The sequence below is a fragment of the Mustela putorius genome, unplaced genomic scaffold, assembly GCF_011764305.1.
Source record: "Mustela putorius furo isolate JIRA1106 unplaced genomic scaffold, ASM1176430v1.1 tig00003962_pilon_pilon_pilon, whole genome shotgun sequence".
NCBI classification, from domain to species: Eukaryota; Metazoa; Chordata; class Mammalia; order Carnivora; family Mustelidae; genus Mustela; species Mustela putorius.
In genome coordinates this window covers 325,171-342,469 of record NW_025422106.1, presented here as the reverse complement: position 1 = coordinate 342,469, position 17,299 = coordinate 325,171, and the positions used below count along the sequence as shown (strand labels likewise).

The window sequence follows — 17,299 nt, the reverse complement described above, 5'->3', positions numbered from 1 at the left end:
TCTGGCATTGGTATCAGAACTGTCCTTTCTTTCTTTTTTTTTTTTTAAGATTTTATTTATTTATTTGACAGAGATCACAAGTAGGCAGAGAAGCAGACAGAGAGAGAGGGGGAAGCAGACTCCCTGCTGAGCAGAGAGCCCGATGTGGGGCTCGATTCCAGGACCCTGGGATCATGACCTGAGCCGAAGGCAGAGGCTTTAACCCACTGAGCCACCCAGGCGCCCCAGAACTGTCCTTTCTGATCCCATTTTACTCTCATAAGAGCTTTAAGAGGCAGAATAGGTGGAGATGACCTACCTCTATTTTACAGTTAGGGACATTCAAACTCCAAGGAGTGGTGTCCAACTTCACACAATAAGTTAGTGGCAGAAATGGGTTCAAGATGATTGAGGGGGATAGGGCTGGGGGAAGTTTTCTGAATCAGGGACAGGCTGGGCTTCCCCCAGGGACATGAGGATCCTGGCTCTTTTTGCTGTGCTCCAAGACAGAAGAGACCCCAATATGTCTGCGAGATGGCAGGGAGAGGATTGTACAATCTTGTCCCCTGCCAGAGCTCTCCAGACCTTCTGCAGTCTTGATGATTGCCAGTAGGTGCCGTCAGTTTGCAACTTTTTGGTTCTGTCCAGGCAAGTTCAGCTTCTAGCTCCTCTCTTCCTACTATCACCTGGACAGTCTACACTTGGAGAAAGTAAGAGAGGGCCTAAAGGCTGTGAGACTGAAATGAAAGACTGCTGCCTTGGGAAAGGAAGTAGGAAGCAGGAAAACAGTCTCTGATCTGCACTTGGCTTGGCTGCCTTGCCGCTTTCTAGGCTAAGTCAAGCCAAGCCAAGCCAAGCCAAGCCAAGCCAAAAAAAAAAAAAAAAAGTCCATAGTGTGTCACTGATTGTGCCCTGACAGGCACTCTTACCCTGAAACCAGGTCCAGGACAGGAGAAGCCTTTGTGGGGGAGGACCGGTGAGTACCTGCGGGACCAGAGAGAGAACCTAGGAGATGGGTCTCTACTCAAATGTTACTCCAGGTCTCTCTGGATCGCAGCAGGACTGAGGGAAGGGTGAGGGAAACAGGCACCAATAGGATATCACAGAGGGCCTAGCCAGCCCCACGCACAATGCTGGCTGAATTAGAAGGCACCCCTTCCTCGAAATGCTTGACTGCCCTCTGCTGGAAAACGGTCTTAACAGCTACACAAACCTACAATGCCCACAAGAGAAATGTTGCCCCCTGGAGTTGTGCTATGCACAGTTTGCACACTGAGAGTGGCAATCTCCCCAGCCAGTCCTCCTCTGGGGAAGGAGTTGGGCAGTAGAAGCAAGCATCCTGGAGGAAGAAGAGGCTGGGCACCTCCTTCTCCAGGAGTTCGGTGGATTCAGTTCTCAGGAAGGTAGAGCAGATCAGGACCCAGATGAGCCCCGCGGAGACAGGGCGCGCGCGGCCGGGGCGGGGAGTTGGAAGGGCAAGTGGGAAGAGAGCTTACTAACTTCTTAGGGCCATGAGGCCCTTCTGGGTCCCTCGTTGGGTGCTTGCTTCCCTTTCCCCGCTTCACCCGACTTGGTCTCCAGTGGTTGGGACTGGAAGCACTGGGGGGGGGGGGAGGACTCTGGCCCGGGAGACTGAATCGCGGAGCCGGGAGTCTGGGCTAGGAGGTCGCGTTCTTGGAGGGCGGGGGGTGGGGCTGCAGCCGCCTTGGAGGGGAAGGGGAGGAATCCTCCAAGGTCGGAGGAGGGGTCCAAAGAGCAGCCCCTTGGCGTCTCCTCTCCTTTCTCTCCCCTCCCAGACTCCGGTTCAGAGGCGCTCTCGGCGCCTACCACGGCTTCCAAACTGCTCCGCTTCCTTCTGCGGCAGAAAAGGACTTTCAGATGTTGTAGCGGCGGCGGCGGCGGCGGCGGCGGCGGCGACTCAGGACAGCGCCCCCTCCCCCTAACGGCCGCCTCTCCCTCTCCCCCCGGCGCCCCCGCTCCCCCACCTCTGGGAAGGCTCTGGGGGTGTGGCCAGGGGCCGGTATAAAGTCCGGGGGAGCCGGTCCCAAGCAGCCGCTCAGCCCCCTGCCCCCCCTGCCCCACCGCCCGCTGCCTGGGCCCGGCCGAGGATGCGGCGCAGCGCATCGGCGGCCAGGCTCGCTCCCCTCCCGTCCGCTTGCTAACTTCCCTGGCTCCGTCCCTGTCCGCCCGCGGGGCCGCCCCGTCTCCCCGCGCCCTCCGGGTCGGGTCCTCCAGGCGCGCCAGGCGCGGTCTCCCTGGGTCCCTGCTGCCAGTCTGCGCGCGCGTTCTCAGCTCCCGCGCCCCGCGCCCGCGCCCCCGTCCTAGCTCGGTCATGCTGCCCCTCTGCCTCGTGGCCGCGCTGCTGCTGGCCGCCGGGCCCGGGCCGAGCCTGGGCGACGAAGCCATTCACTGCCCGCCCTGCTCCGAGGAGAAGCTGGCGCGCTGCCGCCCCCCCGTGGGCTGCGAGGAGCTGGTGCGGGAGCCTGGCTGCGGCTGTTGCGCCACTTGCGCCCTGGGCAAGGGGATGCCCTGCGGGGTGTATACCCCTCGCTGTGGCTCGGGCCTGCGCTGCTACCCGCCCCGGGGGGTGGAGAAGCCCCTGCACACGCTGATGCACGGGCAGGGCGTGTGCATGGAGCTGGCGGAGATCGAGGCCATCCAGGAAAGCCTGCAGCCCTCTGGTAAGGTGCCCCTGTCCTTGCGTGCCCTACCTGGTGTTCTCCTCTCCCAGACACCCCTTCCCCTTTCAAGCTAGTCCGAAAAGCCCTTGAAAATCTTTCGTGAGTTAAGGAGACAGGTACCTGGCAGGGCTGGAATGGCATGGGACAGGCTCACCCAGGGAAACTGCTGTAGAGTCCCTAGCAGCCTGTTGCCACCAGCAAGGAAGACTGTCCCAGCCCTCCATCTCAAACCTCCCAAGGGTGCCTATTTGGGAAGAGAGGTCTCGGTGGTAGTCCTGGTTGCTGCTGCAGGAGTGGAACATAGCCTGACCTGGTCCAGCCAGCAGCCTGCAAGTGAGCGGCTTGGGGTCAGATAACTAGAGGATGGGGCTGGCAGGGGTGGCGGCTTTCTGTTCCTGATCCTGGAATGTCCCTCATCCTGGCCACACTTGAAACCCAAGGGGTCTAAGAAGCCTTTTGACATTGAGGTGGGGTGGAGTGGAGTGGGACATGCAGATCAGAGGGGCTTTGGTGGTGGGGGGCATCAGAGTTGCCCCTCCCCAAAGCCCCTAGGCAGCTCACTTAGCTGTTTGAGAGGTATTGGGAAGACAGAGGTCTCTCTGCCAGGCCTGGGCACCTCATCCTGCTCTGGTATATGGGCACCCCGCTCCTCTCCCCTGGCAGGTGTCATCTGAGGTGGCGGAAGAGAAGCAAGTCTTGGCTCCCAGCCCAGAGCTGTAGAAACCTAACGGTGTGGGATAGGGAGTAGAGAAAGGAGAAAGAGGGGGAGAGAGAGGGAGAGGGGGAGGTGGGAGAGAGGGGGGGGGAGGCCCTTTGCTCTAAACTCATTCTTACACTTTCTCTTTTTCCATTTTTTCAGTGAGCCTCTCAGTTTCTCCTTCTAATCGTTCTCAGTCTTTCGTATTCTTTTGTTATTTCCTGCGACATCTCGCCGTCTCTAGTTTCACTACCAACAGGCCCGAGTTCTCCTTGGTTCTCCTTTCCCCAGTGTCTTCTGCCCGTTATCAGTTTCTCTTTCTCTACGTTGTTCCCTTTCTGCTTTTGTTGTCCTGCTTCTCTCACTTTCTCCTCAGCCCCTTTCTGTTGCTCTTTCTCTTTGTGTCTCTGTCACTGTTGCTCGTTCTGTCTTTGTTCCTATCTTTCTGTTACTTTTGGATTCTCTCTGTCTGCTTTTCTGTATCTCTGCCTCTGTTTCTTGTTCCCTCTCTGACTGTTTTGCTCTCCCTGTGACTCTGTCTGTGTCTGTCTCTTTTCCTGGTGCTTGAAGCTTCCATTGTTGCAGTCCGGATGCTGGGACTCTGGCCCCAAGCTTCCTGCCTCGGGTCCCAGACCGTCCACTTCCTCAATCCTCTGCAGCTTGTTAGTGGAGGAAAGCAGGATGCAGGGAAAACAGGAAGGAGGTGGACCCCAGGGGTCTGGGCCTCAGGCCTCTCTGCCCTTCCTGTCCTTAGGCAGTGAGAGATGGGTCAGCAAAAAACATGCTAGGAGAAATGCCAGCCTGGCACCCGACACATCTGGGAAGTGGGGGGCGGGGGGGTGCGGGGGGGGGGGGGGGGGTGGTGGTCCTGAGGGAGTAAGGCACTGATCCTGGGGCATAGATGCTGGAGAGGAGCGGAACTGGTACCAGACCAGACTGGGAGTGAGGGCTGAACCCTTGGCTCCCTGAGTATAATGGGATCTCTTTTCCTTCATATCTCCATCCTCCACTGGCCAGTGCGTATGTATCTGGCACCAGATTAGAATGGGTGCTTCTCCTCTCTCCCTGACTTGAACTCAGGACAAAAGAGCTCTCAGAGGGTCTTGAGTACCCCTTCCTCCCTGGCTGAGCAGGAGCACCTCATCCTGTAGTGGGGGAAAATCTAATCCCCTAGAGGCTTTGGGAGAAATGGTATGAAGTTCGTGATTGCCCTGTGGACATCATGTGAATTGGTCTTTATGTCCCCTTGGGATTACAGGGTCCAGGTCTCTAATGCCCACCCCCTCCCTCCTTGCCTGTCCTCCACCCATGCAGGGTATGCGAAGATCTGGAGAGGGAAAGGGCAAGCCTGGAGAACCCTGGGGAAAACTTGGTACCGACTCGGCAAGCTGTGTCCGTGCCTTCTCACCTCCTAGTCATCACAGAAGCTTCCCCTGCACCATGTGAAAGGTGCCCCCTAGAGTTGTGCAACAGCCCTGCAGGGTCTCTGGTGTGACAAGATGGCCAGAGCTCAGCCCTTATCCCCACTATTCTCTCTAACCTTTCACTGTCAATAGGCCAGTGTCCCTCCTAGGTCCCCAGACTTGGACCCTCTTGCCTTGGGAATAGTTTGGCAGAGAGTATCAGGCTCTTCTTTCTGCCTTTTCCTCTTAGAGCTAAGCTTCAGCAGGTGACTGGGGGCAGACAGTCACTTGGCATGTCCCTTCCCTTGGTCTGCTATGTCCAGCTGCTTACTACGTGCCCCAGGAGCAGGTGTTCTCCTTCCATCTTAAGCCTTTGCCCCTAACCTCTCCAGAGCCCTCCTGTCCCAGCTTTCTGAGCCAGGAAATGTTGTGGGTTAACACTGCTCAGGCCCCCGGAGGTGGGGGTGGGAAGGAACATGTGCGTCAGAAGTCCAAAATTCTGCATCAGTGGACTGACCCTTGACCCATGGAATCTGGGGGAGTGGACAGTACGAAGATCGGTGCTTGGACTGGGGAGCTCCTAAACTGTGCTCTTGGGTCTCTCTGGGACAGGGTGAGGGCACAGACAGACTGGGTTAATTTTTAGTCAACGCAGCAAATATTGTCCCCCTTACTTCAGTACTGGGAATTCAGTCATGTCATGGGAACAGGGCCTTCCCAGAAGTTCTGTGCCTTGGGGGAGGTAGGGGGAGGAGCATGGCTGCTTAACATTTTTTCTTTAGTATTGGCAAAGCCAGAATTATTGGTGCCTCGGGTATCAGGAGTCTTTCCATTTAAAGACATAGGAGCTGCAGGGATAAGTCCTCCTTCTCCTCCGCCCAGGCTGCTGCATTTCCTCATCTGTAAAATAGAGATGACAACGGGACCTGCCTCACAGGCTTGGGGTGTCTGGCATGGAGTAAGAGCTTCATCAGTTAGAGCCATGATGAGGATGGTGAAGAAGAAGAAGAAGCTGAGAAGATTTTGGTCCAAACTTAAATCCTCCTCTGATGCTGGGATTTTTGAGGGACATTAGGGCAACTGAGCAAAGTAGGGGGACATTCAGAGTTGTTGAGGGGGGTGGGCAGGAACTTGGTCCTTTTTGATGCTGTAAACAAGGGAAGAACAGATCAGCTTTCCTTCAGTCTGAGGCAAGCAGTGTGGCATGATGGTGAAGGGGACGCCTTCTGAACTTGACCTTGAAGTAAGGGCTGGGTACTTGGGATGGATGATCTTGGTTTCTCTAGAGAGAGTCCAGGGGAAGAAAGAAAAAGCCTTTCTTGCAGGGTAGGAGGGGTGAGCTGAAACGCCTGTGTCTGGGTGGCTGGGCCCACCTACGTCACAGCCTCACCCTGGGTGTCTTGAAGGGGATGGGGGCTGGAGTTGAGGAGGAATCATGGGGTTGGAATCAGGCTTCCATTAAGAGGAAATCCTCTAGCTTTGACCATGAACTTTTCAGCCATTGGTGCCAAAGCTGTGAAGTCTTTTCTCTGTCTGGGCACCTAGTTGCTAGAGCAAAGACCAAGGTTTGCACTGTGGTTGCATGTTGTTGGCCTAGCCCCATGCAGCGGCTGGAAGAGATGACCTGGCCCACCTTGGAAGTCCCACCCTCTAAATAAGCCTTCTGGAAGTCCGAAAGTCAAATCTTTCAGGGGACTGGGTCTGACTCGGGGGGGGGGGGCCCACAGGGATTGAGGGCTCCACCTGGGTGAGCACGACCAGAGGGATGGAATTCCTGAGTGAGCGGGGAAGTAGCAAGAATTTAGCCAGCTTTGGAGAGTGGAAGGTTAACATTTTTCAGAGGCCCAAGGCTACGATGACCCTCACCCTCCCAAACCCAGTGTCTAGGGGTGGATCCTGGGGTGGATCCTCAGTCCGCCTGCTAAGCAAGGCTGAGCAAGGAAAAGTTACAGATTAAATGGAAAGTCAACAAGCGATGGGGCAGGCAGAGTGCCCTGCCCCCAGTCTCTGTGTCTCTGCCCAGGGCAGGGTCGAGGTGCCCAAGTGTATGTGGGTGTGCCTGTGTGGACCAGTGCCCGGACACGTGATTGTTTGTATATGTTTGTGGTTCTTGAATCCTGGCCTGTGTCTGAGTGGGAAGATACGGATATACTCTGTGTATCTGTGTGCCTGTGAGAGTAAGTGAGCTGCTACTCTTCCTCTCTGGTGTATTCTTCCCTGAACTTAGACTCGAGGTAGGGACAGACCGGGACCAGATCTGCAGAGTGGCAGAGCAGCTGGAAGTTGGCTTGCTTGCTGTTAATGAAGGACTGATCTCCTCTGTGGAGTGCTCTTTTGGTGGGGTGAAACAGTCTGGTCTTGGACAGGAAGGGTCCGAGTATGGCATGGATGCGTATCTGGACTCAAGTATGTGTATTTTGGAGGCTTGTAGGATTCTTCAGTTCTTCAAAAAATAAAAAAGGAAGTTGGCCTAGCAACAACAAAGAAGTGGGGAAACCAAGGAAGGGGAGGCCAGGCACACTGCCTGCTTAGCTTTCCCAGATAACCCCCTTAGTGTGACATGGGGCCCTACCCACACAAGAGCATAAGCTATGCTTCCAGCCTTGCCCTATGGCCCATAGAGCTCCAGGTTTCAGTGAGAGAGAGAAAGAGACAGCATCCACAATCAGAGAGAGAGGGAGAAAGAGAAAACCCCAAACAGACTATGTGCTGAGTGCAGAGTCCTACCCCTACTTGGGGTTTGATCTCACAACCCTGAGATCATGACATAAGCCTAAACCAAGAGCCAGATGCTCAGCTGCTTAACCAACTGAGCTACCCAGACGTCTCCAACAGTTGTTCTCCTTAATCATGCCTCCTAAGTTAAGGGAAAAAATATTCCATATATTCATTAATAACCCCCAAGAGTTAGTCATTTGTGAACTTCAACTCATGGAAACTCAATGTTGGAAAGCCTAGCTGCGGTTATATTTCTACTCCAGATCTCTAGGTTCTTGAGGCCTTTACCACTCTGATGGGCCACACTTTCAGGATGGGAGACTCTCTACCTCCGTTTGTTAAGAAAACTCTTGCTTACTTCTTGAACCTGAGAACATTCTGCCCACTTACCAAGAGAAACAAGTGTTATTGTGCAAAGTAGTGCTTCCCTTTATGGCCATGAAAAGAAAGCAAGCTTAAAGGAAAGACCAAAACCTTTTCCAGGTTCCAAGGGTGCCGCTTGAATTAGCATCATGGGCTGTGGCACATGAGTCCTTGTGATTCCTTCCAGTCATTTCCGGGTAAAATGGTGGTGCTTTTGTCCATGGCTCAGTTCAGCTCAGCCTCTGTTGTTTCAAAATTTGGCTCTAATTCTTTTATTTCTTCCATTTCCTCTTCTTCTCCATTATCTACCTCCAGCCTACACCCCTGCAACACTGTGAGCCCTCCAAAAGTCTTATGCTTTTGTGCAAGGTGGATGCAGGGGCAGGGATCGCTGGCTATTCTGGGCCTTTTGGCCAGAAAGTTTCCTTGGGAGGGTCTTTAGGGTAGAGCCTGGATCCCAGATCATTTCTCTGGTTCTGACCAAGGGTTTGGGGTCCGTCTTCTTACGGCTCCCTTGACAATCCTGGTCTTCCGAAATTTACCCACATCTTTTACTGCCCACATCGCTGGGAGGTCTTGCTATAGTGGATACTCCTCGGTTGACCCTTAAGAACTTGATGTCATCTCTGAGACGAGTCCCCTCTGGACTGTCTTTCTTGGGATGTTAAATATGCAGAAGGACAGAGTATATCTATCTGCTTCATTTATTTCCTTACCTTTGATTCTTTCTAAACCCGCCCTCCACCCATGACAAAACCTTCCCATCCTTGGTGACTCAATTTTATCAATAACCTTTGGGTATGGAATCTTGACAAAGACTTTCTCCTTGCCCGGTTTCCCTTTATCTACTTGCTTCCCCCCCACACCGCCAGAACTAGGAGAATAAAAAGAGAACTAACCCCCCAACTAACTTTGGCTAGACGGAAAAATACCATTTGACCCAGAGGCAGCTCTGGGACTGCTGCCATGCGTGGAGGAACCTGCTAACTCCTCAGGAAAAAAATCCTGACGCAAACCAGATGTAACCTTCTGTCTGGCTGCCAACATCTGGAATGCTGGCAGGGGCTTTGCATTCAGGCCAGCAGCAAGCTGCCAAGCCCAAGCATTTTAGAGGTGACTCTGATCTGCAGAGAGGTCTTGCAACCTCTTTCTCCAGCTCAGCCCTGAATCCCCGTTTTGGCTGTCTGGAGGTTGGAATAGTGGTTAGGATTCTGGGACTTTGGGATCGGGTTATTCTTGAGTTCAGATAGAGTCTTCAGGAGATCCCAGGGAGAGTGTGCAGGTCGAGCCTCACCACCCCCATCTCCACATCCCCAGTGCCCTGACTCTGGGCAATAGACATGGACTTCGGATGGAGTCCAAAGTCTAAGGATGGAAGAAATTGGGGTGGGGGAACTGAAGGGAGGTGTGAGGGTGTTTTTGGTCCTGCAGCCACACAGTGGGTAACACACGCACGGACTCACACTTTCAGATGTAGACATACACACCCACTCCTGCTTCTTCTCTCCTGTTCAGCCAGTGGGGAGAGCCTTTGGGGCCAGATTTCTCATCACTCATGGAAATTCTGATTTTGGCCATGTGGAAGAGGGGTAGCAGAGCCAACAGACCTGAGGATCCCCTGGTTGGCTCAGCCAGATGCTGAAAAGAACAGGACAGGAGACAGGAAAAGAGAGCAGACGGAGTGGGGGATGGTAGGAGGAGCTGAATGGAGGAGGGTGTGAGATCTGGTGGGGAGGCTCCTGCCTGCCTTAGACCTCCCTGCAGGGCTCAGGGGACACTCCTGTTGTCTGCGCAGCTGCAGCTGGTGACTCATCTGAGGGCTGGCCTGGGTGGGGTGAGGGACAAGTGAAGGACTTTAAGAAGAATATTCTCCTGAGGAAATCCCGGGAGAATGGGGAGGAGACGAGGGTGTTGCTTTCATTCCCCCCCCCCGCCCCCCGCCGCAACTCCAAGGTCCCCTATTCTTTCCCAGAACCAGGCTGGAGAATCCCCAAGAGAAAAGCAAGGTGGGAGGCTGGGTGGGTGTGCTGCCCTGTCCTTTCCCAGTGCTGACCTCTCCCTATCTCGGCCTGACTGCAGACAAGGATGAGGGTGACCACCCCAACAACAGCTTCAGTCCCTGCAGCGCCCACGACCGCAGGTGCCTGCAGAAGCACTTCGCCAAAATTCGAGACCGCAGCAACAGCGGGGGCAAGATGAAGGTCATCGGGGTGCCCCGGGAGGAAGCTCGGCCTGTGGTGAGGACCTCTGACCTACAAATGCACATGTGCACACCCTTCCCCACTAGATCTGGATTATGTTCATTCAGCAAATGTTCACTGGATGCCAAACTGTGTGCAAGAGGCACCTAGAATGCATCATCAGGACCCAAACAATCCTCATTCCTTTCCGTGAACTTCCTTTCCTGTTCATCAGTTCTACATGTTGCTGCAGTGGAAGTAATTGTTAAGTACTGAAATACTTCCGTACTGGTGTGTAAAAATAGTGGTTGCTCCAAGCTTCCTGGTGTTTCTTCTCTTGGATTCTCCATGCAGACTTTTTCAGTAACTAAGGGGTTAACGCTGGCCACAGCAGGGGGCCTGGAGACCCTGCCCCACAGTCTGGCTAATGTCCTTTCTGATGAATGGTTCTGATGGATCCATGCCCAGCTCTTACCAAGTTGTTGATTGTATGATGTCCGCTATCCCTCCTGCTTAGAAATCATTCCCTTCCCAACCATCTCCATTGGTTTCCACAGCCACTTTCCCCTACAAGGTCCCTTCCATTCACACCCTTCCTTTTTAGAAGCTCTTTGGCTCAGGATCCTCTCGTTAGTGTCCTGCTCTGTCCACCAGGGTCCCCTGAACCCTGGGTCCTGCCTGGCCTCTGGGCCTTGAGCCTCCTTTCTGGGCCTTTAGTTCTGATCTGACCCCCAGCCTTGGTCTTCCTGCCTCTCTCCCTTCTACTAAGCGCTTTCATTCTCCCTTCCTCTAGCCCCAGGGCTCCTGCCAGAGTGAGCTGCACCGGGCCCTGGAGCGGCTGGCCGCCTCACAGAGCCGCACCCACGAGGACCTCTACATCATCCCCATTCCCAACTGCGATCGCAATGGCAACTTCCACCCGAAGCAGGTGGGTCTTCATCCCCGCTGGCTCCATCCTGACTTCAGCTCTTGGGGCATGCCTGGTCTCTCCACGAGATGGTCCAGGATGGAGATCTCAGCAAAAGGAACTTTCCCACCTACACCTAACCCCTTGGACCCTCCCCCAGCCTTACAGTTTCAGCTTATTTTGCCTACCGCACTCATTTTGGAGATGAGGAAACTGAGGCCCAAAGTCACAGCGTGAGTTAACGGCAGACCAGCTGTCCTGCCTCCCCATCCAGGGTTATTTCCATCACCTCTGGATCTACCACTTAGCACTCCTGCCAACCTCTACCTCCCCGCACTCTCTCACTCCCTGTACTGTACTCCGTCCTATGAATAGTTCTCCTTTGCCACAGAATGTCTCAGGTTACATTTGGGGATGGAGGGGCTCAGTCGTGAAGATTTAAGGAGGAAATTCAGCCTGCCCTTTCCCCCAAACCACCTGGGGTACAGCCAGGATGGAGGTAAAGCCAGATCTGACAGCTGGGAAAGGGAGCTTTGGATGGAAGCAGAGGAAGGAGTGGGACAGGAGAGAAAATATGAATGCAGGAACCTCCATACTCCCTCATTCCCTTGGAACATGGGTTCCTCTCATAACCCCGCAGGAGGCTGGGATATTCGGCAAGGTTGGCTTGCCTCAGCCCCAACTCTGACCTGTAAGAGGTGGGCTTACTTGGCAGGGTGGCACATCTGGGCAGAGCCTTATACTGGGTGTGACCTGGGGAGTCCTGGCCTGGGTCTTTCTCCAGCTCTTTGTGGGCATAGATACATACATTCTCCCACTCTGTGCTCTATAGATAGATCCACAAAGTGGGCTAGACACCTAGATAGGAAAAGCAGGGCTGCTCCCAGGTCTGCAAATCCCAGGATGGCATGAGGAGGTTATGAGGGCAGAACCAAAAAGGGCCTCTCAAACCAGTGCCAAACCTACCTGCAAGCTTTATCCCAACACGAATTTTATCTTTGTCCCATTTAAAAAAAAAAAAAAATTTCTATTTATTTATTTATTTATTTATTTGAGAGAGAGTGCAAGCAAGTGCAGGGGGAGGGGGAGAGAGACAGGGAAAGAGAGAGAGAATCTCAGGAACCCCACACAGGGCACCATCTCCAAACCCTGAGATCATGACCTGAGCCAAAACCAAGAGTAGATGCGCAGCTGACTGAGCCACCCAGGCAACCCCATCCTTGACCAATTTCTAAAAATGTTTTTCCCTCATTAAAAAGAGTTAATAGACTTTATTTTCTAGAGCAGTTTTAGGTTTCAGAAAAATCGAGCAGAAAGTACAGGATTCCTATCTACTCCTCACCCCCAGTTTCTCCTGTTAACGTCTTGGTTTAGTGTGGTACATATGCTACCACAAATTAAGGAACTAAAATTGGTCCATAAGTTACCTTAGGGTTCACTTTTCGTGTTGTATAGTTCTATGTGTTTTCTTCCCCCAGTTTTTTTCCCACTGAACATTCTGACACTTGAGCCCTTTATCCCTAGACCAATGCTGGCCCCTGAGACAACCTTCATTTCTTGGCCAAGCTCTGTCTACTCCATGAACTCATGAAAGAGCCTCTGCCCTCAGAGGCCATCTGGGATCAGCTGTCTGACTTGAGCTGGGGTGGGACGGGGGCAGACTGCCTGGGAACTGACCTCTCACACCCTTGTCTTGGCAGTGTCACCCGGCCTTAGATGGGCAGCGCGGCAAGTGCTGGTGTGTGGACCGGAAGACGGGAGTGAAGCTTCCGGGGGGCCTGGAGCCAAAAGGGGAGCTGGACTGCCACCAGTTGGCTGACAGCTTTCGCGAGTGAGCCCTGCCAGGAGGCAGGGGGCTCAGTGCCCCCTGCGGCCCCCAGCCCCTAGAGGCTATAGACCTGACCTGGAGCCTGGGTCTGAGTCTTAGCTCTGTCTCTGGCCCAGAAGTTTCCCTTTTTCTGTGTGTGTATGTGTGTGTGCATGGGTGTGCCCTTGGGGTGAGCAAAAGCCTAGTGGTATCTTTGGGCTTAGATAGTCAGAGAGGTCTAAGAGTGGCAACGGGGAGCCCTGGTGTGTCTCCAAATTGATCCTGGATTCATTCATTCAATCATTCATTCATTCAGCCAGCCATCTAAAAACACTTATTGACAACATATACATGCCAGCTCTAGTTTTTTAGTCCTGGGGGCTCTTATATTGACTTTGTTTGATTTGGGCATGTGAGGCCACTTCTTATAAGCTGAGCACAAGCTTGTGGGGGAAGAGAAGTCCCATTTCCAGAATCAGAGAAGCAAAGTAGACATGTACCTTGACTTTTGTACCTTGTACTATTATTGTCCTTCCCCTCAATTTAGTCAGAGGGTAGAGGCCGTAGGGAAAGTGTGGGGTGGCAGATGATTCGATGGTCAGGAGTCCAGACCCACTTCCAAAGCTCAAACCTGCCAGGCTCCCCTTCTTCTCTTCCCCAGGCCCCTCCACCGGGAAGGACCTATAAGACAAGCCCACCTTTGGGTCTGGTGTGTCACATGGTTTGTTGCCTGGCTGCCCAGACCCTGCTGTGGGGGAGGGAAGAAGGTCAGAAGCAGTCATGCGGGATAGAGCGCTGGGGAGGTGGGGCCCATTTCTGAATATTCAGAGTGCGAAGAAAGGATACGCAATGGGACTGCATGTGCCAGATGGAACAGAGGACACACATGCTGGGGGGTAAAGGACTTGTCTAGGGTCTTGCTTCCTCCCCTGTTTGTGGTCACAGTCACAAAGTCACCAGGATGACTCCATCCTTCCAGTGCCTCACTGCCTGTGGCTTTGCCTCCCTCCCTGTACCTCCCTATCCTCCAGGCATTTCTGACTTGACTGGATGGAAGGAGACTTAGGGACCTACCAGTTGGCCATGATGTCTTGTCTTTTTTTTTTTTTTTTTTTTTTTTTTTTAACAAAACAGAACAAAACAAACAAACAAAAAAATCTAGACAATTGTGTTTGGTTGATTTATTTATAATTAGAGACAGAGATGCACCAGGGGTGGGAAGGGGGGTCATCATGTGGTCCCTAGACCTATCCTACATGGTAAGAGGATTGCAGAGTCAACCAGTTCACCCTCCTCTTTCCTGCAGGCTCCTCCTAGGGAGCTTCCCTGTCCCCAAAGTCATACTGTCTGTGTTCAGACTCCTGGTGAGCAAATAATGGCTTCTGAAGGAAGGCAAGCAAGGACAGCCCTGCTGGGCCAGAGCTATTTCTGGGATCATATGGTGTGTGAAGCTGGGGTATTTCCTAGGGCATCAGGCAGATTGGATTTGCATCTGATTTGATGTATTAATTTAGTGGGGGAGGCACTTCCCTGAAGTTGAGGGAAGGGGGTAAGCTCCAATATATTCCATAGCTCCCGCTGCCTAGATTCCTTAATGGGGTGGTTGTGTCGTTATTTGATTCTGAGAGATTGGGAGTAGGGGCATCTTTGATTTTGCTGTCCTGAGTTCGGCAGGCTGTGGGCTCTTGGGGCCAGACCCAGAATTTGTGCCCATGTGATATGACTGGATTTCTGGTCACCCCTCTCCACCATTTCTGTGCTGTGTGTGTGTGTGTGTACGCTGATCTGGGTACCCCTTCTCAGGTGGTCATAGGCAGCCTGAATACCCTGTGCACCAAGTCTGCTGTGCTCTGCAGGGGTGGGGGGAAGGGGTTCCCTCCTGTTGGGTTGTCTTCTGGATTCCTAGCCCCTTTCCAGTTCCAGAGGCACTCTCAGACTTTAAATTCTCTGGCTGCTGATGAATTGGCCCCTGTGCTATCTGTATCTTAAATCTGGGCCTGCAATCCTCATCTCTCTAGCTCTGCCTCAGTGACAGCATCCCGCAGCCATCTGGTCTCCCTGAGGCACCGCAAGCCACTGCCAGCAGTAGGAGATTAAAGAACAAAGTGACCTGGGCCCCCTGACCCCCGTTCATGGAGCCCCCTACTTCCTGGGCTGAGGCCAAGGCCTGTTGGGGTGGGAGGTAGGTGTAGGCTGACAATTAAGTTTTAGGTCCTTAAAGCAAATAAATGTAGAGAGAGTATCTCTTTCCCTAAAGCATCTCTTTAAATTTCCCTTCTTTATCCAGCCCCCCTTCTCAATGCTCTACCCCTGGTACCATTGGTAGTGAGTACTAAGAGGTCCTTTTCCCTTCGGGGGCCTCCGAAAAGAGCTGGATCTGCTTGGGAAGTAGCTGCCTATGTGGCCTGGGATGAACCTTTGTTATATCTGCATGTTTGTGGTACCTGTGTGTGTGGGTTTGAGTGTGGGTGCACGCACCTGTGTAAATACAGCAAAGTGCTACATCTGAATACACGAAGCGAATATACAAGGTGAGATGTGAACGCATGTGTCCTGGGTGTGGGTGTGTGTAGGGGAGATGCTAATCTGAGGGGCGTGTTTATGTGGGCTGTGTGAATCTGCGAATGCATGCGACGTGAGGCGGGAGGGAATGGAGAAATTCGCAGAGTATGTCTGTAGTTCCCTGCCGACTATGAACGCATGGCCTTCACTCATTAGGTGTCCCCACTGCAGGATATGTGGGGAGCTTAAGCAAGCATCAAAGAATAGAGGATACACACTTTGGGAGAGGGAATTACACATCCCACGGAAACACTGCCTGGCGCTTGCCTCCACCATCTGGGAGTCAGGTCCTAGGTGTCCAAAAAGAAGGAAATCAAGGCAGCTCTGTGTCAGCGTGGGCACGCTCTACCACTCCCAGGCTAGAGGAAGTACACTGTCCTGGACAGTGCCACAGTGGGGAGAACCAGGCTTCAGAGAATTGCTGGTCTAGTTTGCACCTAGCCCCACCCCCTCCCTGCCCAGCCATGGCCTCCAAATACCCTTGGATGGTCGCTCTAGTAGCCACAGGGCATCAGTATGTCTGGCAGACATGGAAGGGAGGAGGGAGCAAGGACTAAACTCTTGTGTCCTGTTGGGACTTACCTAGAGAAACTTAAAACTGAAGTCCTTGAGGGCTCTGCTCTGCTTCCCCAAGAAATGTTATTCCCCTCCACTGTGGCTTGGAGCAGGCGGGTGGGAGGCTCCCCACCAGGATCCCTTAGCCCATTGGTGCTGATCTACTTCAGGCATTTGGTTTCCATTTCCCAGCTCATTAGTTGAGATCAAGCCCTGCTGTCACTGAGGACTGGGGGCTGGGTGTTCCACTGGCAAGCCAGCAGGGTGGGGATAGGGAGAAAAAAGGGGAGACTTGGACTGACTCCAGCTCCAGAGTTGGATTCAGGCGGGGGCATCTCTGGAGAGTTGGCCAAGCTTCCTGGCCCCTCCTCCTACGAAGGTTCCTAGGTTCCAGCTACTGCAATCCCTTTAGCTCCTTCCAGGAAAAGGCTGCTTGTCCCAACCCCTCTGCCCTCTGGGCCACATTCAGCTCTACCAAGCTGCTCCAGGAATGTTATGAGGTATGCAGGACTTGGGGTGCCTGTTTGGCCCCCCCTCGTTGGAGGGGATATGACTGTGTGGTAAATGACCCTGAAACATTCCCAGCCAGAGAACCTCCCCCTGCATTCCAGACCCCTATGGCACTGTCACCTCTGACCTAGAAAGAGAAAGTCAAGATGATGTGGGAGGCAGGCAGGCAGGCAGCTGCGACATTGGGTCAGTTTTTGGGTCCCGGGGGTCCTCTCAGGGAAGAGGGGAGGAAAGGGTGGGTTTGTGAGTCAGGGGAGAGGATCAATGGGGAGGAAGCATATTCATGGGGGAGGAGAGAGTTAATGAGAACAATAAGTGGAGGAGAGACAATGGGGCAGACCTTTGGGTTATACCCACGGGGGCGGGGGTGTAGACACCACTTCAGCCAGCCAAGGGTCTAATTAGATCTTCACTGTCAGAGTGATCTGTCCCCTCTATGTCTGAGGCCCCAGGGCCTGGAGAGAGTTAGGGTCAGGGAGTAGAAGTGGGGGTGCTGAGGATAATTAGAAACATGCTCTACTGAGTGAGCAGGCGCCACCAGGACCATTTCTCCCCTTCACGGTCCCCCTCTCTTCCCCAGGTCCCCAGCCCCCTTCTCCGAGACCTGGACAATTCCAGCCAGACTAGGGGAGGGGCTGGTGGAGCCTGGGAGTAGAAACCCCATGGGATTGGCTTCCTGGGCCCTTACACAGTCTCTAAAGAAGTGCAAACAACATATTTTCGCCATGCAATGGTATTTAATTACACATAAAAACAGAGCCATTAAACTGAAATTAAACCCTTGTTGGAATCACTTAATTCAGGGCATGACAAATTGCTTTCAGTGGAGGCGGCAGTGAAGTCCCCCCAGGGAGAGATGGAGATTAGCGGCTTCCATGGCTGGCTGGGTCCCCTTGTTCTCTTTAGAGCTGGCTCCCTTGCCAGCTCTAAATTCTGA

The 17,299-nt window shown here is 53.3% G+C and overlaps 1 protein-coding gene across 1 annotated transcript; it reads left to right on the top strand.

The window, feature by feature from the left end:
* The first annotated feature begins 1,262 nt into the window (after window positions 1-1,262).
* IGFBP4 (insulin like growth factor binding protein 4) lies at window positions 1,263-14,991 on the top strand. The gene is made up of 5 exons (XM_004764593.2): window positions 1,263-1,382; window positions 1,776-2,660; window positions 9,921-10,078; window positions 10,815-10,949; window positions 12,629-14,991. Exons 2-5 carry the CDS (start codon window positions 2,312-2,314, stop codon window positions 12,761-12,763), a joined length of 777 nt encoding a protein of 258 aa, XP_004764650.1. The 5' UTR covers window positions 1,263-1,382; window positions 1,776-2,311; the 3' UTR covers window positions 12,764-14,991.
* Window positions 14,992-17,299: the final 2,308 nt, after the last annotated feature.

What these genes read in the sequence shown, in the direction of transcription:
- IGFBP4 (XM_004764593.2), top strand. Translation starts at nt 2,312, where the DNA reads ATGCTGCCCCTCTGCCTCGTGGCCGCGCTGCTGCTGGCCGCCGGGCCC. An exon ending in GGAAAGCCTGCAGCCCTCTG is followed by an intron (nt 2,661 to 9,920) that starts GTAAGGTGCCCC and finishes GCCTGACTGCAG; the next exon opens with ACAAGGATGAGGGTGACCAC. An exon ending in GCAACTTCCACCCGAAGCAG is followed by an intron (nt 10,950 to 12,628) that starts GTGGGTCTTCAT and finishes TTGTCTTGGCAG; the next exon opens with TGTCACCCGGCCTTAGATGG.